The sequence below is a fragment of the Trachurus japonicus genome, chromosome 8 (assembly GCF_045865225.1).
Source record: "Trachurus japonicus isolate A0001 chromosome 8, Traja_1.0".
Taxonomy (NCBI): domain Eukaryota; kingdom Metazoa; phylum Chordata; class Actinopteri; order Carangiformes; family Carangidae; genus Trachurus; species Trachurus japonicus.
The window spans coordinates 29,487,046-29,511,625 of NC_140914.1; the positions used below are offsets into that span (position 1 = coordinate 29,487,046).

Consider the following 24,580-nt stretch of genomic DNA (forward strand, 5'->3'; position numbering starts at 1 on the left):
ACAAATAAACACGTGAAATACAAGAGTACAATATGATACATAGAAGCTACAGCAGCAGTTTCATTGGTTCAGACATTTAGGATGGAGATAATTTAAAGATGCTCTTGTTCAGGATACACTGCAGAAGGCATGGATAACTTCTTGTACTCCTTTTTGGCTAAGGGAACCCTGAGCCTCCTTCCCAATGGCATCAAAACAAATGATGGGTTGAGCGAGTGGGTGGTATCATTATTAACTTGGGCGGCTTTTTTGATTATGGAACGGTTGTATACGTCCTGAAGCTACATTTGTTTGTCTTCTATAATTATCTTACTGGCCTGGTTGACTACCCGGGTCACCTTCTTCCTATCTGTAACTGAGAGGTTCCCACACCAGGAGAAGATATTAAAGGAGACATATTCTGCCCCTTTTCCATAATTAAAATAGTTCCCAGGTGTCTTAAAGACATGTTTGTCAAAATACCCCAAGGATCAAACACCACAGCTCTTTTCATCCTCTCTAAACATCCCTGTTCAGAACGGCTGGTTTCCGTGCCTGTCCCTTTAAATGCAAATGAAGCCCCGCCCCTTCTACTGCTACCAGGTAGGGGTGTGATCATGCAAATTTGAAAACTAGTTACATCATTGTTAGCCTGAAAATTATAGATTGTTTTGTCAATTCCCACATTTTGGGGGCCAGAAGGCAAGAGAAACACCTAAATATTATGTTAAAGAGCCTTCAAAAAGTGATATTTCCCATTTAAAGTTGAGATCACTCTCAGTAATTGACCTGTAGACCATGGCCAAGGTTTGTCTCTTCAGTTGCCTGAGAAAATTGAGGCCCTGCCTTGCCTTTTTGTAAATTTTATACAGAGAAAATTATTCTCTGGAAAGTAAGGTTATTAGCATGGTTGTTCCAAGACATTTAAACTCTGCTCCTGACCTTTCTCTCCCAGACACATCTCCTTGGTTTTACTGACATTGAGGTCAAGAAAACTATTCCCAAACCAGGTGGTAATTTGGTTGAAGTGTTGGGAGTAAAAGGGACAGTTCATGTCACTGGTTTGGTCCCTGCACAAGAGAGGTGCTTCATCAGGGGAGGCAAAACCGTCTAATAATAATTGCGGCCTCCAAAGGGCAACAAGTCCCCTATTGGCCCCTCATTATTATATCAGCACTTTTAACAACAAAACCATACCACCTCAAACCTCACTTTAAGACTAAACTCATCGACCTAGATGGCCCCCTGATGATAGTGTGGCTAGCATCTACCCACCGTGTGAGGTGTTCAGGGAACATCTGTAACATACACACAGTCCATCCATTCATCCATCCGTTCTCCGTGATTGTAAAGAAAGAAATTACTTTGGATTTTTGTGGCTGAACGTGTGCACAGAGCTGATAAATCCTCTCTTCTTCAGGTCAAAGGTCAGTGAAGGCAGTGGTACCAGTGGACGGAGATGATGCCCATGGAAAGTAAGCTCTTATTCTCTTCTCTCTGCCCACAGATTACCTGTTAACTGCAGGTGGCTGTGGTTAAAACTGAATGTAACACTAGTTGCAGTGATGTCAGTACAGTAAAGCAGTGATTAGTTGCAGTAGCTTTTTGACATCAGCAACAGGAACAATAGTTATAGTAAAGGTACAGTACTAGTACAATAGTAACAGAAGGTGAGTGCAGGGTTATAAGCAGTTTTAGTACCAGTCATAGAGTATGCTGCGTTCCAACTACGTGGAACCAGATCGACTCAACCCAGCTTTGGTATCAGGTAGTATTCTGGAGGTTGTTTCCATTACATGATAGTACCACCTTTAGAGAAGAGAGTCAATACAGACTGATCGGTTTATTTATATAACATAAATATTCTATTCTATTCTATCTATTTATTTAAATGTGGTGATATCTGCAAGGTTATGGGCGATCCTGTAGGCAGCTCTCCACATCTCTGAAAATATTGGCGCAAATGTCCATATAGGCGTTATTTGGATAAACTGACCACATATTGGGGATCTAAATGGTTACTTAGGGTGTATTCAGACCTGTGGATGGTTTGCTTTGTTCCAATTTAGGGGCTAAACTGATACAATTGTTGCATTCTTCTTTTGAGTCCTAAGTGGTCCAAAGTTGTAAACAAATGCCACATGTGAACCAACTGTTCTCATTGGTCAAAAATCTTACCTGGAAGAAGGAGGAGGAGGAGGTTAACTGGGAAAAACAAAAAGCAAGCAATAGAGGTGGAGGTTTGGCCCAAACCGACCCAAACACGGCCAAAAAAAAAGGAAGCTGTCCTGATTCATCCAAGTTAATTATGGGCCCGAACCCGGCCATAACCAGTGCTCCCGGTTGTTGCGAACCATGGGACATCAGCAGCTTGTAGCGTGTTGTGTCGGTTGCTGAGTCGATCATGTTCTCACTGCAAACAAAGCGCTCCAGGGTTCAAATGGAAGCGAGCTGAGACCACCACATCTAAGCAATCTGGGCCCACTTGTGTTATTACATCTGACCAAACAAACTGGTCCCTGGGGTTAAACACTCCCTGTTTCGGAACAACTGCTCCAAACCAACCAGGTGTGAATACACCCTTAATAAAGTGACATAACAGCCCTACAGCTGGAATTAAAACAGCTTTTATCCATGCAGGATATTTGTGCATGCCATAGTGTTTGCATACCTTTTAGTACCTCTTCACCTCTTTTGGAACTTCTGCCAAGGCGTTACAAGAAAAGTAGCACCAGCTAACAGATTCCAAGTACTTTAACCTAATGGAAACCCAAAAAGGGCGAGTAGAGTCGAGTTGCATTACTTTTAAAGGGATACGCCAACATTTTTTTTCGTGTCTTGCCTCACTCCCGAGTCCATGACCAGCAGATAGACACCATCCTTTCGACTTTGCGCGCAGTAACAAGGGAGATAGAGCTGTATCGCCCGTAATTAGCTTAGCTCAAACACTGGAAGTGTATAGGTAGTGTTAGCCTGCCTCCTACCCGAGCCGAAATCAGCAGTCAGAAGCTGATTTCATTTTAGCTCTAAACTCTATATATCACTTTATCGACATTTCAAACATTTTTAGGTGAGAAAGTAGCCATTTAGATCGGCAGTGTGTCGTTAATTTGTCTAAATACCAGCTGTTTACAATTTTGTTCTGACAAATTCGGCGCTACTCAAGCTAGCCGTCGTGACCAACACACTTCCGGTTACTTTCACAAAATAAAACACCCGTTTCCCTTTACATACAGAAAACCATGACGATACAATTTGTGCTTTTACTTTGAAATAGGAAGCTAACCTACCCTCGATGTAGCTAGCTTGAACCAAAATAAAGCGTCTTTGCTTGAACCCTCCGTTTTGACCGATCTCGTCCCGTTACCGGCATTTGACCGCTCAAGATGCCTTACCGGAGAGTTTGTCAGCTCTGAGACAAAGATCGGCCCGCCGGTTTCCGTTTAGAGTTGCTGAAGAGTTTCTCTGATGACTTTAGGTGGAGGCAGGCTAACACTACCTATGCACTTCCAGCGTTTGAGCTAAGCTCTGCCCGTATCTCCCTTGTTACTGCACACACAGTTGAAAGGACGGTGTCTATCTGCTTGTCATGGACTCGGGAGTGAGGCAAGACATGACCCTTTAAAGGTAGTTTTAGAGATTTGTTTTGGGAGTATTATTATTACTATGAGCAGCACTGCAGTGTAGGAGCGGGGACAGCAGCAGTACTGTGACCAGCAGCAGCAGCAGTACTGTCGGTGCTGTTCTTACCTGATGTCAGCCATGATGCTTTCTCTGCAGTGAGCGAGGCGGAGAGCGTGGTGAAGGTGGCAGAGTGGCAGCAGACCTACTACGCCTCAGACTCCGGCATCCAATCGGGAGCCACCACGGTGCGGGACGACGAGAGCAGCACAGATTACAGCGGCAGCAAGAAATACACAGGCAGCACGGGGGCCAGCTCCACCGCCGGCCCCAACGCAGCCTCTGCTGGAGGAGGAGGAGGAGGAGGAGGAGGAGACTCTGCAGCTGGAGGACTGGAGAGCCCCACAGGTCAGACCCAGTCCCACCACTGATCTGAGTTCACTTCCCCATTACTGTTACTCTCGTTGTCTAAAACTTCTCTCTGTTTTTACAAAATGAGCTGAGGTGGTGTGATGTGTCATATCGGCCCTTTGGATTTTGAGTTAACAAAATAACAGTGCTTGTCTGTGTACACAGTGGAGTGTTGGTCTTATAAAGACTCATGGTCTTGGGCTGCTTGGTGGTTGAAGGGGTTTCCTGTTTCTTTCCACTGTCCTATCAATTAAAGGCAAAAATGCTCCTAAAAATATTGTTTAACCTTCCTTTAACCTTGTGTTAGGGTCGGCACCAACCCGCTGTTAGTTTTTTTTATGCATAAATGTACCACATAAATTTGTTTATTGCATCAAGGCTTTTTGACTTTGTCAGGAACCTATATCTAAACAAAATAAAACATTTTTTTTCACAAATTCTCAAATGCTCTGGTTAAAATTATGAAATTTGTGTTGTTAGGGTCGGTTATAACGATAAAAAAATAATGAGAGCTAAAACTGACATCATAAGTGCAAAACCAACCTTTTCATGGATAAGGAAGCCTAACAATCTTACCAAGAGATGAGAAACAAATGGGATGATAAATAATTGTTTTTAGTGTGTTTTACAACTGATTTAAAACTTGGGTCAGAACTGACCCTAACACCATAGTTGGTAGCAGAAAGAGGAAGGTTAAATTGAAGTCAAGGGGTATACTGACAAAAAAGGCCCAGGGGCCCATACCAAAAAATATTAAGACCAACATTTTCATGAATAAGGAAGTTATAAGGATGTTTTCGAGGTAAATTTCATTTTTTCGGCAAGCAGTCTCTGCATTTGCCTCAAAAACAACTCTGTCTCGTAACGTTCTGTTATTATCTCATAGCGTGGTGAATGTGCAGGTCACATCTTGTCCACCAGAGCATTTTGGAGTTGTTGGATTGTGTATTTGATGAGTTTGATGAGGGAAACCAAGAAATCCCATTAGCCTCCATAGCATAGCTCTGGGCAGCTCACGTCTCTGCTCCGCCGTTCTAAAACCTTATACTCCTAAAACTATAGGGATTATGGCAATGGGCCAATTTGCCAAAATGTTGAACTATCCCTTTAAGACACAGGTCAAAACTGACCCTAAAACAAGTAGTAGCAGAAAACTAACACAAGATGAAGGTTAAAAAAAGGAAGACTTGCTGCTGTCTTTTTTATCTTGAGGCAGTAGAAAGTGGTTGACCTAAAAAAGGGAGGCTTCTTTCTCACAACCTGATGAATCCATCACAGTGTTCCCATTCATCACATGAAATTTGTCCACGGTTTCACAGTGAACTGAAGATTTATTCACACTTCTCATCATATAACATCAAATAGTCTATTTCTAAGGTGATTTGTGCTGTTACTCCACTGTGGGGCTGTGAGCACCGCGTCGATTCATTCAGTTCTCCTCTGCCCCTCAGACACACAGAGCTGCTGACTGCAGGACTGGTGATTAACTGACCACTAAACACAATCTAACAACACTGTATCTTTATAATAACAGCAGAAGTTGCAAGTGTGTCTTAGCTTTTGGGAGAATGGGAGATGGAGCTGTAGTCGGTTTATTGGCTGTTAAACCAAAAACACTTCCATGAATAATTAAGAGCTGAAGTACAACTCCTTTGAACCATCCGCCTGGCACAGTGACAGTTTTTTTTTTCTCTCCCGCTGTTACAGCAGCAAAAGAGACAAGGACACATCCTGAATGCACTTGTACTTTTCATCATTAAAGTTGAGCCCACAGTCATTTGAGCCATTGTTTTTATTTTTTATTGAATATCAACATTTTCCTCGTTTTAATTGCCAAAAAAAAGGAAAGTGACATAGAGGACACTGTGACCATCGGACATTAGAGACAGAGTATATTTGCAGTGGTGCTAATGGTAGCCATATGTTGGAATATGTGTACATATATTACACTCTCTCCCCCCTCTCTCTCTCTATTTATATAGATAGATATGTTACATAGAAGGCATAATAATAGACCAACCCCGTGCCTCAACCCCAGCAGCAGACATCATCCATTATTAATACAGTATATGATGAGCTGATAATAGCCATTAGTATCAGTCCAGACCAGCAACATACAGTTTGCTGCATGTGTGTGTTTTCTTCCCTTCATAAAATACACCCCCAAACCATTTCCTGCCATTTATCAGTCTGCACTGTGAAATCACCCTCTACAGTGTGAGATAATCCATCAGAGTAAGTATGAAGAAAGTCAGTGTTTCATCCTCATTTCGCTGTCACACTCCACTTCCTGCCACTCACCTGACACCCACTGGAACAAACCTCAGTCTCCTCCAGGAAAACATCCCTCACTAACATCCTCCCATATAAATTCCCTGTCGCCGGGTGACATGTTTCTCCATCACCATCAACACACACACACACACACACACACACACACACACACACACACACACACACACACACACACACACACACACAGGCTGTAGTTTATTTTTACTCAGCCCCGTCCTGCTGTCCCCAATACTCCCTTCAGCACCACATGTGGATTCATCCACTGCTGAAAAAAAAGTCCCTCGTAAATTGATCATTTCCTCCAGTTTATGTGACATTTGATGAAAACTAAACTGAAAATGAATATATAGGTTATATATTCTCTATATATATATATATATATATGATATAGGCTATATCTAAAAACACCAAACTATGTGATTGTAAAGATTCACATCAAAAACAGGAGCCAATGGGCTTTCAGAGCTGAGAGCCACAGAGTCAGAACATGTAAGGATAGATGGATGACGGTCCATGGGATTTATGGACAATAGAAATAAGAGATTGCATAGATTGATATTGATTATTGTCAACTTTATGAAATTCCTCCTAGTCCTGAGGGTCACATTGACATACACACATCATGTCACCACCCACACACTGTTTACTACACTGACAGATGCTTCAGCTGCACACAGGCCAAATCAGACTCTGTGGGGGCGGGGACGAGTGAGTGAGAAAGAGAGAGGGAAAGGGAAAGAGAGAGAGAGAGTTTGTGTGTGTGTGTGTGTGCACTTCCTTGTCTGTGAAGACCACTTATAGAGTTATAGACCATGGGGTAACTTTGTCTGATCCTCACGTCAGTGACTGCGTTTTAGGGTCCAGACTGGAGTCAGAACTTCCAGATTCCTGGTTCTGATCCTGTGGTTTGTGACACAGCAGCGTGAACAGAGACATGCTTCATTATACTGATCCAGGATCACCAGTGTTAGTCAGTGCATTTACATGCAGATGGACGTATCATCAGAATTCCTTCCTCGTCCCAGTTTACATGCAACAAGGAAAATGGAATAGTTTTTTTTTTTTGTTAAAGGGACAACGAGGAGTTTTGGAAAAGCGAAGCGTTTTCACACTACATTTATGAGCCTCCGCGCGCACCATGAAATTCTTTGACCGGCGCAAGACAGACTCATGTTTTCTTTCATCAAGAATTAAAGCAGTACTTAAGAACTTTTTTGGCGGCGCCAGTGGCCCAAAGCGGTAGTGTTTTGCCTGAAGGAAGACTCCATCTCCCATGAGCACTAGTGCGTAGCACCGTAAACATCCTGATCTCCTGGTGCATGGAAATTAACAGCAGACGTCCAAACTAAGTTTCTGTTACCAGCGGATCATTCCTCAGTAAATACACACACAATCCGACGGGAACGTGCCGCATTGCTGCTCCCTCCTCGTCGTGACTCACAAAAGTGAAAGTAAAACTTAAGTGAGAGCCGGGTTCCCACCATGCTCCTCAAAGCTGCTTAGTGCCAGTGAAGGCGATACAGACCCCCTCAGGCCATGACAGAGGTGTCATTCAACCTGTTGTAAGTCGATGTACCATCACAAAAGTTATGAAAATATTATATGAAGGTTGAAAAGTTCCTTAGTGTTGGTTTAAAGTCAGAGGTTCGAAGACGATCACATACCATCGTAGTTCCGACCATAAACCGCGATTCGGCGGCGTTATTCTCATGACTCGCCACGAAAGCAAAAGTAAAGAAACGCTGGTCGGCTCGCCAGCATTTCCGCCACCACTAATAATAACAAAATAACGATAAAGACAAAACGATATATTTATCGAAAATGGGCCCATTAACAAGTGTGGGTAGCGTAGATTCATCCACATTAATATGAGACTTTTTAATAAGCAAATAGAAACTCCTCGTTGTCCCTTTAACAATTTTTTTTTTTTTTTTGTATACAATTTTTAATTAATTTTCCATGTCAACATATAGCAAAAAATGAAAGTCATTATAATAAAAGACAAAATAAAATAAGAACATACAGACAATTTAAATGTATTCCCTGTTAGACAAACAATATACTATTGACTGTATGTTAATGGGAAAATGGAATAGTTGACGGAAACATGTCCACCTCCTCAACACTTGGTGGCGATATGCGTCGTTTCAGCAACTTAATATGGACCCCTTTCCGATTGACCCATTAAGTCACCTAATAAACAACTGGATAAATGAGTCAGGAGGCAAACCGGTATAGTGAGAACAAGGGGAATCTGATGGTGATTTCACAAGACAGAGGAGAAGCCTGTGTGCTATTGGACTAGTCTTTATTCTTTGCTACACTCTGTGCTGTGAATGATGACCCAGACCTGGAGCATGCACACATGCATTGTCCAGTTTCAGTCAGATGAAGAAAATCGGTTTCCAATCACATTATCTGGGTGTTTCAGCCAGATCTGGAGAAGTTCAGTCTTAGTTGTACTAACAGGTTTACTTGCACTTTAGTTGTCCAGTTATAGACGGATTAAGGCCATACTTAGTTTTTTTCAAGGGTCATGTAAACGGACTGGGTGAATCCAGAGAGAGACAGAGACCTTTGGACAACAGCTGGACACATGGAGGTTGGATGCTGAACTTCAGTACATTTTTAGGAGGTTGTTTTTTGAGTGGATCGTGTATCTTGGTGCTCACCTGTGCCCACGCACACACTTCACTTCTTTTGTGAACTGAAAAATATCAAAAGGTGACAGAAATATGATACGATGTAATTGCCACAAGTGGAAAAAGGGAAATCTGATACCTCCAGAATCTAACACTAGTCAGCCAAGGGCCTTGTTCCTGAGGTGGAGTGTCTGGAGCAGATACACTGAGCAGAGACAAGCAGGACAGAGGGAGGGAGGTTCTTCACAGCCAAAGAAACGAAAAGTCACCACGGTAACGCAGTGAGGAGGAATGGAGCGTTACACTGATATGATACCAGATTTTCCGACCTGTAATTTCCGAGTTCAACACCGTTCAGTTCATTTTTACAACTCAGAGCTCGTTTTTTTCCGACTTCCGAGTTGTCTTGAACGCAGCATAAGCTACGTCCTCCTCTTAGAGTTGAGGAGGGAAACAGCAGTTGGGATAAAGGATCGTTTATATCTGTTGGTTTTGATTGGTGGAAGTCTGAAAAGGGAACCAGAAGGAAGAATGAGTGGATCCCAGACTGAGACTTGGAGCTGTGTGAGAGACTAACGATTATCTGTCTCTCTTCACTTTCTCTCTGAGTGATCATTTCACAGTTATAAAACAAGTAGAGTCGCAGCTCAGTCTTCATCTTTCACTCATGTGTCAGATAACATCGTCGTTATAAAATCAGGATTTGACCATATACAAGTTTTAGACCTCGGAGTGTCCAGTCCTATAATCTGCTTGTTCCTATAGCGAGCTGTGTAAACTGAATGGAGCTGGTAGCAGAGATGCATTACTGTAGCATTGACCCACAAACTTGTTTTACAAGTTCAACCACAAACTGACATGAGGCCTTAAGAGTTTTCTTGTTGCTATTAATTTTTAAAAACACATGCAGCACATAAATGAAACAAGCGAATGCACAGTGTCAGATGAGCAGAATACAGTCGATTAGAGAACACAGAATGCAAGTCGTTCTCTTGTTTGCAGGACGGTGCGTATCACACTGTCAGTGTCTTGTTACTCACAGTGTTATGGGCACACTTCACCATCACAATTATTACAGCTGACTTGTTGTGATCCCCCGTCGATGTGCTAAGCTCACACATAAAGAGCTGAGGTGAAGTTAAATATCAGGTGAGAACAGACACGAAATGAGTAAATTATTCACTGAACCAAATGCAACACCAAACATATTCAGATATATTAGTTTGAATATTGCTTCTCCACATGCAAAGTCAAGACAGATAGAGAGTAAAACGACATCCATGAAGACATGAATATGCATTTGTTCCATCAGAATTTATAAAGCCAAATGGGAACTTGATGATTCTTATTGTAAAACTGGGTCCATGTGAACGAGCCCATAAGTAATCATACTGTAAATATATGACTATTAGACAAACAGAAGATAAGAGAGGACAACTGGTGAATCTGAGAGGAGCATGTGTCTGCAGACCCGGAGACCTGCAGATTCAGACCCGCACTTTTGGACCCGCACATTCAGACCCCTTGGTTTTTTGCTTGTATGCTAATGGATACAGATATGACAGATACGAAATATGGATAATATGGATGGCAGTAGGAACGTGAGTATCGAACGTGAACAGAACATGAATCACATTGTTCATTTAATGTCATAAAGGTTTTTGTCGAAAATGTATAACAACCGTTTGACCATAATACGTTTACTACATCATATGCACGTCAAATACAGTAATATATAATATTGATCTTTTTGGAAGCTTGCTTGGCCGGCACATTTTGTTTAAGTTAATGAAACCGAGATACTTTTAATACTGTGTGCTTAAATTAAACAGAAATAAAATTATAGGCTATGTGTGTGGGCCAACATGTTCATAAAATATAAAATGTCATACTTTTGTGGAAATGTTGGCCCACACTGTCAGATACATTTTCGACAAAAACTTTTATGACATTAAACGAACAATGTGATTCACGTTAGATACTCACGTTCCTACTGCCATCCATATTGTCCATATTTCGTATCTGTCATATCTGTATCCATTAGCATACAAAACCAATAGTAACCCCATGCAATAGAACATTTAAAAGCATTTTATTTCATTATAGGCTATTAAAAAAGTTTAAAAGTGTTCCAAGCTTCACAAACAATTAGATCTTAAATTAGATCTGAGGTAACATAGTAAAATAGATGGTAAACCAGTATTAAACTAGAATGAAACAGGTTACAGAATGACTCACAATAAGGATATTTAAATGATGCGGCACATGATTATTTCTGTTTGTGAATTTTAGAATTGTTGTTGTTTTCTCGTAAACAGCAATGAACCAATGTGTGTGAAGTTGGAGATTATAATACATGCTGTTATCTAATGTAACTTGACGCATTCTCTCCGCACGTCCTTTGTTTCTACCTATTTGTTTGTGTTTGTTTACTTGTATTCATTTGCATAATTTATGCATTTTGCTCCTGGGTGGCTAAGTGTTCTGAGTTATTGCAACAGTTGCCCTCTTGTTAGACCAACACAATGAGAGGTGCTCTCGGCTGATGCATCAGGGAGGTGCTGGAGGGTCACTACCAAGCCAAAGAGAGTTGAAGGATTGGTAATTCAGCTGCCAGTGCCGAGTCTGATGAGCCACAAGTCTCTGCTAATCACAGACTCATCTTCATATCTGAGGATCCAGGATCTCATCCAAAGGCTGAATGACTCCATCTGTCGAGCCAGCCATGAAACTGTCAGCATCAGTAAATGTCACAGTGACTGGGAGGAGATCAGGAATATAAATGGACCAGTCTGTCTTTGTCCACGGTGCCACAAGTTCACGTCACAACATCATGATGATGCAAAGTGAACGTCCTGAATTCCACACAAGTCTCTGTCAAGAAGAAGCTATCTATCTATCTATCTATCTATCTATCTATCTATCTATCTATCTATCTATCTATCTATCTATCTATCTATCTATCTATCTATCTATCTATCTATCTATCTATCTATCTATCTATCTATCTATCTATCTATCTATCTATCTATCTATCTATCTATCTATCTATCTATCTATCTATCTGTAGTTTTCTCATGAACTTATGCATTTACACAGTCAGTCAATAATTCTCTGCAGCACTTTCTGCACTTTGCTGCAGTGACTGTGTTGCTTTTTGTCTGGATTTGATCTTTCAGCTCTTCATGTTGCTGCAGAATAATTATTGTGGTGATTGGTCAGATCAGGGGCGCAACTACCTACTTTCTGGGGGGTATGCAGACATATCACAGGCGCCCCCCCCCCCGTGGGCGAACAATCTCTTGGCGCCCCACCAACAAACAAACACAAGAATATATATATTATATATATTATATTATTTGTGTTATTGTATTATATAGTCTACAATCAGTGTTGGGAGGATTACTTGTAAAATGTATTCCCCTACAGATTACTGATTACAAAATCTGTTATCCGTGCTGATAGTAACAGTGTTTTCTTCATTGAATTGGGTTGTTGGCTATGTGTCCAACCCCAACCTGGAGAAGTGGATTGCACTTTGTCAGGCCTCTACCTTCAGACCTGTCCAACTAGGGGCCGGGGTGTCCTTAATGTCGTAATGTAAAGAGCCACATTATATGGGGGGTTAGGGGTGCATATACCTGAAGATGCATTGCAAACCCAGAGGGGGTGAAAAAGGTCAGTAGCTAAACCCCTGTAGGAGGGTCTGGGGGCACCCCCCGAAAATTTTTGTGATTTTAACATATGAGTGAAGCATTCTGGTGTACTCTGAGATGGGGGGGTGAGGGGGTTCTACTATGGTCAAGATTTACAAAACGGAAAGCTAGTCTTACGAATAGCTAATAAAAAAAAAAAAAGAACAGAACATTTTAGAACAGGACAGTGTCCCTTTTTCGGCGGATTTTTGTGCTACTGCAGATAATTTTGTCAACTTGTAATGTACACATTTTTTGAGTAGGCCTATATAAAAATGTGCTTTCTCAACTTCTAAAATTTTGATTTGAGTGGGCAAAACATTTATTTGAGGGGGCGCTGCCCCCTCTTGCCCCTGCGTAGAGCCGGCCCTGCTGGGCGCCTTTAACACTGAATTTAATCTTACACATGATCTTATAGGCTACAGTGGCTCCTTTAAATTAAATAATATTTAAATGATTTTTTAAATAGCCAATCAGGCTTATGTTATATTAAAGCTGGGAAGCTTTCTCTGCTCTACAGTCCAGACTACAGCCTCTGAACCTCTAATACAAGAATACCCTAAAAAAAAATACACAATTTAAAATAGGTTTTGTTTGTGAGTGTAGGGCCAGCAACATGATATTTTGAAAATAAAGCAATGACAGGAGCCACTGTTAAACCTGTAGGCTAACTCTAAAAACCTACCTAAACTCACTTCTCTGCTGAAGTCGGTGTGGTTTTGGAAACAGCGTGACGTTGCTGTTAAACTACGCTCATTAGAAACATCACGACAGTCCAGGATCCGTTTAACAACGTGATCCTGTTGCAGTTTATTCATGTTGTTTACCAGTGACCAGACACTGAAGAGGAAGAAGAGGAATATTGCTGGGCATCCCATAGCAACATTACCAAAATGAAGCCAACTTCAGCGGAGACGGGCGAGGAGTTTAGCGCTTAACCCTCCTTTCTTTCCCCGCATGAGAGCCCTCTGGGCCGGCGGAGCATCCGACGTGAGACTCTGATACAACCTCAGCAGTCGCAGGTTGATCCCCCGCCCCCCTCCCCCTCGCCTCTTCTGACACACACACAACATGACTCTCAGCAGCAAGGTGACATAGGGGCACCCACTCCACTAACTTGACGTGGAAATGAGCGGTAGTTAAGAAAACTGGCGAGTTTTTTGGGGTTTTTTTTTTTGGAGAGCGCTCGTGCGCCCTCACAAACATTGCGCCCTGGGCCCATATTGCCCATAGCTAAAACCGGCCCTGAGAGGAGGGGGGTGTGAGGGTGGGAGGGGCGCCTAACTAGTGACATGCCTCTCTGTTATTGATCATATCATTTACACATGCACAAACAGCTGTTAAATACAGAAAATGCCTACTCAAAATCATTTTTCCCCCATCGCTTTGGCGCCCCCTCTAGCGCGGCGCCCCTATGCGCCGCATATAGTGCATACCCACTTTTTGCGCCACTGGGTCAGATGCTGCAAACTCCGCCCCTTTCATGAGAACACACTCATACCTGGACTGGGAAACCCTGGGTTGACCTACAGAGTTGATAACCACTGCCATGTGACTGCCTAGCGTGTGTGTGATTGTTGGGTTGAGTGAAGCCGGTTAACTGGAAGATCCCTCCTCACTGTGTCTGTCCACTCTGCTGTTAGTGGTGGGACAGGTGGAGGTGGAGTCTGTGCTGACCCAACCCCTCATAAAGACACGTGAAGTGAATCCTGCCTGATCATCTAACTGTAACACGCATTGATGATGATGAAATTCTTTATTCAGTCATCACATAATACAACAAAGTAGTGACTGAAAAGGCACAGACAGAAGCATAACGCCTGGGATCCAGTGGCGTTCGTTGCTGCCTGTTCATTTTCTATGGGACGTGTCAAACCGTTAATGACGCCCCCACAAAGCATTCTGGGTAGGCAGCACATCCGTTTGAGCAGTTGTGTCACATCCAAAAGTTGACCACAGCTCAACTTTATGCAAATGAATCAGTCAGACACGAGGTCACTGTCCAATGGGGAGTGAGATAGAGCAGTGTTAGTGTTTCTCAACCTTGGGGTCGGGACCCCACGTAGGGTCGGCTGGAATTCAAATGGGGTCACCTGAAATGGCTACTAATTGATAAAAGAAATTACTGATACAAATATTTTCCCAGGCATAATGCTGATATTTATTCCTGTCCCACATAGAAAATTAAGCTACCCAGTATTCTTACAATATAGGAAAAAACACACAAACAAACATAAAAGTGAAAACCAGAAAAAGACCATAACCAACAAAGTTAACAGTAATAAAATATAGAGTAGAAAAGAAATGATTAAATAACAGAGAAAAAAGAAAAGAAACAAACAAACAGAAAAACATTTATATATATATAAAAAAATAAAATAAAAATTGTAACCTTAGAAAATTGCATTCCATAGTTCCCAAACAGATATACATCTCCTTTTAGCCTCTTTTCCAGCTTTTTGTACAACAAATTTACAAACATCTCGTAAATTATATTTGGACTCATGTGTGAGCATTCAGTTGGTCTGATCCATACAATCTCACTCTACAGTCATTAGTTATTAAATACAGATGTAGAGATAACAGGGGACAGGATCCAACTAAATTCTATTACATAAACCACGGCTCAAAAGCCTGGCCACAGCATAAATATCATAAATGTATTTATTCTTTTGAAAGCCGACATCAGAAGTTACTCACCAGTGTGAAAGAAAAGTCGCCAGGATGGAATCAAACCACATCTGGCCCAGAGCTGGCTCCAGAACTCCCCGGGGTTGTGCTTCTTTCCTTCATCGTTGAACAGGGTTTCATGGTGGGCGTTCTCCTCTGGGACCGAGATAAAGAAGCTTTCCAGGAGCTTCGGTGCTCTCTGTGTCTGTGATGCTGCTGAGGAGCTGGAGCCGAGCACAGAGGACGGTGTTCTAAAGCTCCTATAGGGAAGACTAGATGGTGATGTTAGATGTTAGAACTAATAGAATTTCTTTTTGTTATTTTTGGGGCTTTTGATTATAACGACAGGAGGAGAGAGTGAGAGGGGATGACACGCAGATTTGAATTTGAGCCACTGTGGTCACCACTAAGCCTGGATGGTACCAGCTCTACCAGCTGAACCTCTGAAGCATGATTCTTCCTTCTTCCTATATATTTGTGACATGTTTTGTTGGGCCCTGTCTTAGATACACCCCTGAGCACTTCAAATACTTGATGAGTAATAATGTCTATTTATTTATAATAATAATTCATAATCATTTTATCTATATAGCACTTTTCAAGCAAATGCACAAAGTGCTTTATAGATAAAACACCACAGACAGATAGATAGATAATCTTTTATTACGGACTCAGGTCCATTATATATTATTACAGATAACAAAAAACCCCATGCAAACAAAAATTAATGTAACGGGCAACCAGTGAAGTTCTGCTAAAATCGGGGTGATATGGCAGGACCTTTTGGATTTTGTCAGTAATCTGGCTGCTGAGTTCTGGATGAGTTGTAGCTGAGAGACTGAGGAGGAGTTTTATATGTGTATCTATATGGATTATGTGTCCTTACCTGTCATTTGAAGATGCACCATACTTACCTGCCATCCTGCTCCCCTCCACAACATCACCAAGATGCCTAGGAATTGAAATTGGCTAATTGAATATGACATTTGAATTAAAACATTTCCAAAAAATTCCAAAAAATAAAAAATGATGCCTTACCGTCTTCTTTTCCTTGTTGGGTGTGGTATGTCTTTATATAAAGAAGACTTGTCTAAATATATGGACAAATTCATTTTTTCTTATTGTCAGTTTGCATGGCTTTGAATTATACTTTAAGTTTTATAGATGCTGACTATCTAATGGTTTGATTGGATTATATGATTAATTGAGATGCCCCTTTCAAATTCTTTTTATTTAGAGTGACTTTAATTACTATAATTTTTCTTCACCGTGAGAGGCACTGGGTCGCTTTGAGCTGCGTTCATATGAAGTTATACCTGATGCTGTGCAGCACACCTGATGCTCTTCTTTTTCAAACTGAATAGTTCCACAGCCGGCGTAGCGCTACATTCAGCCGAGCCTCAGGCCAGCTGAGCTCAAACTCTCTGGCACCCCCAAGGGGAGGCGCGCCCCACAGTTTGAAAACTCCTGATATATACAGTATATATAGTTTGTATTGTCTTCTTTTTTACCTCTCTTTGTCATTATGACATTTAATTTTTTATGAATCCATGCACTAGTCTCTGAACCTTTAACATTCCTGAGAGATATCAGACAAAAAGTGAAACCTGTGCCTGTGCATGTTGACTTTACCATCCACAAAACCTAACCCTAAGCCTAATGTATCAATCAAAATGACACAATTCCTGCAGTACTGAGCTGAGGGTTAAAATGAACCCAGACTGATCTGCAGCAGCTGACCTGGAGTCAGCAACACCCGCAGCGTTGAAATCAGATGGATGTTGACAGACAGCTGCTAACAGCTTGAATAATATCTAAATGTCTCAGTGTAGATGTCATTGTGTTCACTGTTCTGTCAGTGCAGAGACAGACTGCTTCAAACAGGAAGGGCAGTGCTGTGGAAGCCGTCTCAGCTCAGGCTGTGGACTGTGGAGGAGTAAACGCTCCGTGTCGTTGTTGGAATCTTCAGGGTGAAGGAAGTGTTGGAGCTTTCAGGAGTAGCTCCCCCAGATTAGAATGGATTCTTTTCTACTCGGCTAACAAAGCTCACAGCACAAGGTTTCAAGTGAAAGCTGCTGTTGGACGGATTCTCACAAAGGTTTCAGATATTATGATTCATTCACAGCAGCAGGAGTTGTTAAAAACTCCTTTACTGCCCTGTATTCTGTGCAGAAGTAATGCCACTAAACATTGTTACTTATCAAAGTTTTAGTAATTTGAAGATTTATTATTGAAAAACTAGAAGTGTTCTCATTATGACAGTGACTCACCCTAAAGAGCTCAATAGCTTTGGAACAGTGAGTGACACCGACAATTGTTTTTATATCAGCCAAACCCACATCCAGCGTGTGATTAAACAATGAGTGGGTTCATTTACATGTTGAGAAAAGCCAATGGAGTCTTAATTAAATCTTCCACAGTGTGTTCCCCTGGCCTTATTCACTAAAGTGTTCAAGGCAGTGCTCTCATGATGAACACTGTGAACAATACCTAGGTCAGGGGTTCTAAACTAGTCTCGCCTTGAACCCACATTTTCTTTTTCATTCCATTAAATCATGACCGGCGGCACGGTGGTGCAGTGGTTAACACTGTCGCCTCACAGCAAGAGGGTTCTGGGTTCGAACCCGCCGGCCGGCTGGGGCCCTTCTGTGTGGAGTTTGCATGTTCTCCCCGTGCATGCGTGGGTTCTCTCCGGGTACTCCGGCTTCCTCCCACAGTCCAAAGACATGCAGGTTAATTGGCGACTCTAAATTGCCCATAGGTGTGAATGAGAGTGTGAATGGTTGTCTGTCTATATATGTTGGCCCTGCGATAGACTGGCGACCTGTCCAGGGTGTACCCCGCCTCTCGCCCAAAGTCAGCTGAGATAGGCTCCAGCTCACCCGTGACCCTAGTGCAGGATAAGCGGTATAGAAAATGAATGAATGAATAAATCATGACCCACTTTTATAGGATTCAAACCAAGCCAATTATTATTTTTCATCATCCTTTTCAACATAAATACACATATTTTCATGGAGTGCAATTCAGCACATTGATAAGAAACTGAGGAGGTGCATAACAACTGCATGAGCAATACAAAACTACATAATAATAATAATAATAATAATAAATTTTATTTGTAACACACTTTATATTTACCAAAAAATCTCAAAGTGCTACAACAGCAACCAAAAAAGAAAAATAGGTTAAAAACAAGAGTTAAAAACAGTTGTCTTGAGCGAGCAGTTACAGATTAAAAGATTTTTTAAAAAGGTACGTTTTGAGGCCCTTTTTAAAACAATCGATCGACTGTGGAACCCTCAGGTGTTCAGGGAGGGTGTTCCACAGTCGTGGAGCAGAGACACAAAATTGTTTTCACGTAACGGACATCAACACAAATTTAGAGAGAACAATCAAATGACAGTTACCATGGCTACTGTGCAAGACCGTGGCACACGTCTGACGCATGCTTGCCAAAGTACTTAAAGAAAAAAAGTCCAATATGCCAGTCAAATATAATTTATTTATTGCCCAGATCAGGACCCACCAGTTGAGAATCAATGACCTAAAGTAACGTTTTGACGGAATTTCTGAATTTCTTCAAATTTTATACAAGCGATTTCTTGGAATTAAGGGCACAATGAATTTGGTGGTCAAGGTGAAAGGTCAAGAAGGTTTTGGCCTTGTGAATGAAATATCTCCAAAAATAACAGAGCTTATAGCATCCTGAGATTTAGAGTTAAATCTGTTAAATCTGCCAGATCATACTTTAAGAGGTCAAAGGTCAAGGTCACTGTGACCTCACAAAACACTTGAAATTTTATATTTCTGGATAAATGTAATCCATATAACCTGGAACTAGTGGCAGAAGCAAACAACTGAAAGGTGGGAGTCTATATCTTATCTTATCTTATCTACAGTATCATGTGGCTGATTCCCTCTGGCTTTAGCCTCATCTGCCACTCTATAGCTCGTGGGGCAGAGAAGGTGACACAAGTACTGTGCTGAACAGTCCCAGTTTACACCTGCATCATAATGTGACAATAGTGTGCCTTCATAGTGTTCTCTATGGCTGGAGTTCCATCTCTTTGCAGGCTGACTTAAATACATTTTGCAATGAAGTGAAACCAGTGTCTGCCTGGAGCAGAGAAACTCAATCTAAACTATGTTTTATCTTGGGAGGAATTGTGATATTATAAGCTCCTTGTAGTTAATGGGCTTAATCCAAGAGTGCGGTGGTACATTTCCCCTCCCCTCCCCACTCCGTTCCTTCTGATCGTGTCTACACCCTGCACACTCCCAGAAAACAAGAAGGAACAGTCTTTTATCCTCGTTTCTCTGCGATGAAATGAACGTTTCCAGGTCAGTGCTGCATTATGTTACAGCCTGCTTACTGTCAGTTACCTCACACCAAAGCAAAATAACTGATGTCAGTGAGTAGATAATCCTCAAGCAAGATACGATGCCCTACATTTAATTAGCACCTTTTTTCTCTAAATCAGCCTGTAAGGTGATTAACACCTGTGATTTTTCACATTTCAACCCCCAGTCTTTTTTTCTGTTTATAAAATTAGGTGATAAAATTCATTGGTTGTTTAAGTCAAATATAGTGTCAGTATTCTGTCAGCTCAGACAGAGGTCAGAGGTCAAGAACTGAGAAACTCCTCAGGATCTTCAGTCACAAACAGTGTTGGCTGACGGCCTGTTGGGGTACTGGACTTGACTCATTAATTTTTATTTTTATTAATTTTTTCACCAGATTGGTCAACAGGCTGATGCATATGCTTCTTATTTTCAGCCTTCACAGAATCTACCAACGACACACACTGGGTCTCAATCTAGTTTCTGACGATTCTTGATTCAGATTCTTTTAAGAGGCTGGGTCAAAAAGGTTTGCATGGTCTACATGCATGGAATAGTATCACATGGTCCATGATTGCTCACGTTGTGGTGTGTGGGTGGTCTGTGCAGGCAGAAATGACTTCTTCATTGTTTTTACGGCGGCTGCTTGCGTCTTATTTGACTGGCGGTCAGCGAACTGCAAATAAAAAATGGAGTGCGAATGAAATTAGTTTAGGAATCGAAAATAAAGTTCCTTACAATACTGATAGAATACTGTTAGAACCAGTTCCATCCGTTCTCGATGCCCAACCCTATAATATAACATTACATTAATCATAGTGACATCTTAAGGCACTTACACATACAATGACTATTTTGCTAGAATTGGAACATTACTTTAACTGTTTATAAGTCATAAACTGAAAAAATCACTCATTCACTATTTATACCTTCAAAATGTCTAGAAATTGGTTAAAATTCTCTCTGAATATCTGAACATACTTTCCTAAGTTTTATTGCCTTATTTGTGAGGGAAATGCACTCATATGGTTTGTTTCCTGAATAGGGCAAATGTCCAAAAATGGAAACTTCCAATGTTTACCATAAACGGGCGTATGATCAAATATGGTCACTGCATTTTTCATCAATCTAATTTCTACCGTGAGCCGAGCCGGCCAAGCGTCTTTTTGAAATATAACATGTGCGGAAGTGTCCAAAAACAGTCACTTGTCCTATAAAGGGATATTGGTTGCAGACTGATTGCTTATGTTTCCAAAACAAAAAATAGCTGCGTGTGCAAACAGGTCATATCACTGTTGCTTCTCAGCAACAAAGCTCTGGGTCGAATTCCTGGGCCTTTCTGGGCGGAGCATGTTCTCCCTGTGCCTGTGTGTTCACTAGGTCAGTGGTTCCCAACCTTTTTCTTAAGGGACCCATATTTTTACCATTGTAAATTTTGGTGACCCCCCCCCCGATGAAAAATAAAATAAGGAACATCATAACTTCTTTTACATTAAATACTTTATTATATTATTTCATAACAGCATGAAACAATGAGGATAACCTGTCTATACTTCTTCAGAACTTAGGCCTATTTTTAAAAACACAATTTTCTTTATTAGGCCCTATATTTCAATATTACCTGCTTAAATAAAAAAACAGCAACAGCATGAAACAATGAGGATAACCTGTCTATATTTCTTCAGAACTTAGGCCTAATTTTAAAAACACAATTTTCTTTATTAGGCCCTATATTTCAATATATTACCTGCTTAAATAAAAAAAACAGCAACAGCATGGAGCAATGAGGAAAAACATGTGTAAAATGACCACATAAACTTCAGAACTTGTACTAGGAACACATTTTTCGTTGTATTATGATCTTCTTTTCATTTCACTTTCATACATACCAGGCATCCTAGCTTTTAATGAGAGCTCTGACACTGTATTTCTTGAGCCAGTGATGGGATGTCTGGTGTGACTTTGGTAACAGCCAAACGAAAGTCACTGTGCACATCAAGTCTGTTGCGTGCCTTTGTTTTGATGGTGACCAGAGCGCTGAAAGCAGTCTCTGACAGGTATGTTGTGGCCAAGGGGGCAGTTGTCGGTCTGAGAAGTGAAGCTCACTTCCGCGTTCAAAAAACTGCAATCCCCTCGGATTCCTCTGGGGGCTGGTGTCAGAAGGGAGCATTCCCCATAGACCCCCGTGTTAAAATCGCCGACTTTACATCCTCAGTAAACATGTTAAAAGCCTGGTGTCAGAACGTTTTTTTCGTCTCAATCGATAGTTTCTACCCCCGCACACACTCTGAGGGGGGTGAATTTTTTTTTAACTCTACAGTTTTACTGTTATTAGGTTAAAACTCTAGCCAATCAGGGCGCGGAAACGTTGAGTGACAGGTCCGAGCAGCTCCGGAGACAGGCTGCTTCGAGGCCAGTGGGCGGGTTCTCGGCCGGCCAATCCAACATGGCGCTGTCCAGGCCGCCATATTTGAGTCACAAAAACGACTCCCCAAAACCAATGGGTGACGTCACGGACGCTACGTCCATTCTTTTTACAGTCTATGGTTGTGGCAAATGGCAAGATGAATCTGGTGGTCGCATGATGAGCAAGCCTAGGAGCGACTCCTGGTCCTTTCACAAGCCAAAACCGTTTGTATCCATGCTCATCATAGAATCGCTTGCAGAGAGAGTTGGACTTTATATCCATGAGCTCATCCTCAGCCTGGAGGTGCTCCACATCTTCTTCTTTAGTGAGAAATGGGTCCATCACCCATGCTTCTTTTGAGACATGTTCATTAATATCCGAAAAACGCGAGTGCATATCCTCTTGAAGCTGCTCCATGTGGCGGGTGAATTGTCTGGCCAAAGCATCAGATAACTTCCCCCCTCACTGTTGTTGTAGCAAGCAGGTCCCTCTTTCCCAATTTATTCTTCCTGTACTCCACTTTGCGCACAAACGCATCCACTGTCTCTTTGCACTCCATTATGTTGGCATCCGCGCCCTGCATGCGTTTGTTTGCCTCGTTGTACAGACTGAATATCTCCGCAAGATATGAAGTCTTAATGAGAAACTCGTCGGTCATTTCGTCGGATAGTTTCTGGTTATGAACGGCTAAGAATTCCCTTATTTGGTTTTTAAAGCAGAAGTAAGTGATATATTTGTGTTAATATAAGTCTTAAATAGTTATATCTTCCGACAGCAATCACTTACATAGAGTGTTTGGACCAAAACACGGGTCTGTCAGTCACTCTGCTCTGCTCTGAGCCGAGGAGAAAACATTTCTCGTATCCTACAGTTTTTATCCAATGAGGAGAGAGAACGGCATGCAGGGCTGTGTGTGCAGCCAAGGGATGCGCGTGAATGTGGTGACGTAGGGACGAGGACTGTTATGGTGCGTTCAAGGCAACTCGTAACTCGTGTTTTTTCCAACCTGTAAGTCGTACCACTTTGATCTGGTACAAGTTCACCGGTCGGAAGTTACGAGTGGCCGTTATAGTGACTTTCACCGGTAAAACAGGTCGGAAAAACACGAGTGGGTTGCCTGGAACGCTACAAAGTCGTAAGTTGTGACTTGAAGCTGTAATTTACGGTTTCAAAAGCCTGCCTGGAACGCAGCATTAGCTAAAACGACCGGATCGCTTACTTCTGCTTTAAGTTCCATGAAACGCACCAACACTCTGCCGCGGGAAAGCCAGCGCGCTTCGGTGTGGAGGAGAAGTGTCTGGTGCGCCTCATCCTCACACAGCTGTGCAAAGATCCTTTTGTTGACCGGGCGAGCTTTAAAGCAGAAGTAAGTGATCCAGTCGTTTGGGCTAATGCTGCGTTCCAGGCAGGCTTTTGAAACCGTAAATTACAGCTTCAAGTCACGACTTAGGACTTTGTAGCATTCCAGGGAACCCACTTGTGGTTTTCCGACCTGTTTTACCTGTGAAAGTCACTATAACGGCCACTCGTAACTTCTGACCCGTGAACTCGTACCAGATCGAACTGGTACGACTTCACAGGTCCATAACGGCACCATAACGTCTTGTCAGCCGATGGAGTTAGCAGCCCCCGCCCTCATCATGGATCTATTGGTCCTCGTCCCTACGTCACCACATTCACGCGCATCCCTTGGCTGCACACACAGCCCTTCATGCCGTTCTCTCTCCTCATTGGATAAAAATTGTAAGATACGAGAAAAGTTTTCTCCTCGGCTCAGAGCAGAGCAGAGGGACTGAGAGAGCCGTGTTTCGGTCCAAACACTCTATGTAAGTGATTGCTGTCGGAAGATATAACTATTTAAGACTTATATTACTGTAACACAAAAATATCGCTTACTTCTGCTTTAATAAAGTTGACTATTTTGACCACAGTCTTTAAGGTTACGTCCAGGTCTTCACAGAGGTGTTTGGCTGCCAGTGCGTGTCTGTGTATCATGCAGTGAAACACTAAACAGTGCGGTGCCTTCTCCTTCAAACGGCTGTTGAAGCCCTTATTTTTCCCCATCATTGCGGCGGCTCCATCTGTGCAGCATGCAACTATATTTTCATAGGGAATATTGTGCCTTGTGAAGTACGTGTCGACTACGCCGAAAATATCCTCTCCTCTTAACAGACATAAGAATGTCTTGTTTAAGCTCAGTTTCCTCAATGTACTGTACACAATGAGAATTGCTTCCTCTGCCGCAGTGGTAGTTTCATCCAGCTGGATTGAAAACGGGCGTGTCCTGATTTTTTCAACGAGTGTGTTCTCAACGTTCCCTGCCATTCTGTCGATCCTGTCTTTCACTGTGTTGTTGGATAGTGGTACAGTCTTAAATTTGTTAGCCACCTGCGGTCCACACAGTATCTCAGCCATTTTAATGCACGCAGGTTTAATCAGTGTTTCGCCGATGTTGTGTGGCTTTTTGGCTTGGGCAATTAGGAGAGAGCACTGAAGGGATGCAACCGTTGCCTGCC

General features: G+C 42.0%; 1 protein-coding gene across 1 annotated transcript in view; it reads left to right on the top strand.

Moving 5' to 3' along the window:
- LOC146983526 (junction plakoglobin a-like) overlaps positions 1–24,580 on the top strand; it is a 209,584-nt gene that overhangs the window by 135,214 nt on the left and 49,790 nt on the right. Inside the window, exons 2-3 of the mRNA XM_085785143.1 lie at positions 1,400–1,454; positions 3,760–4,008. Coding sequence (XP_085641269.1) covers positions 1,439–1,454; positions 3,760–4,008 — 265 coding nt within the window. The 5' untranslated portion in view covers positions 1,400–1,438. The remainder of the gene's footprint in view (positions 1–1,399; positions 1,455–3,759; positions 4,009–24,580) is intronic.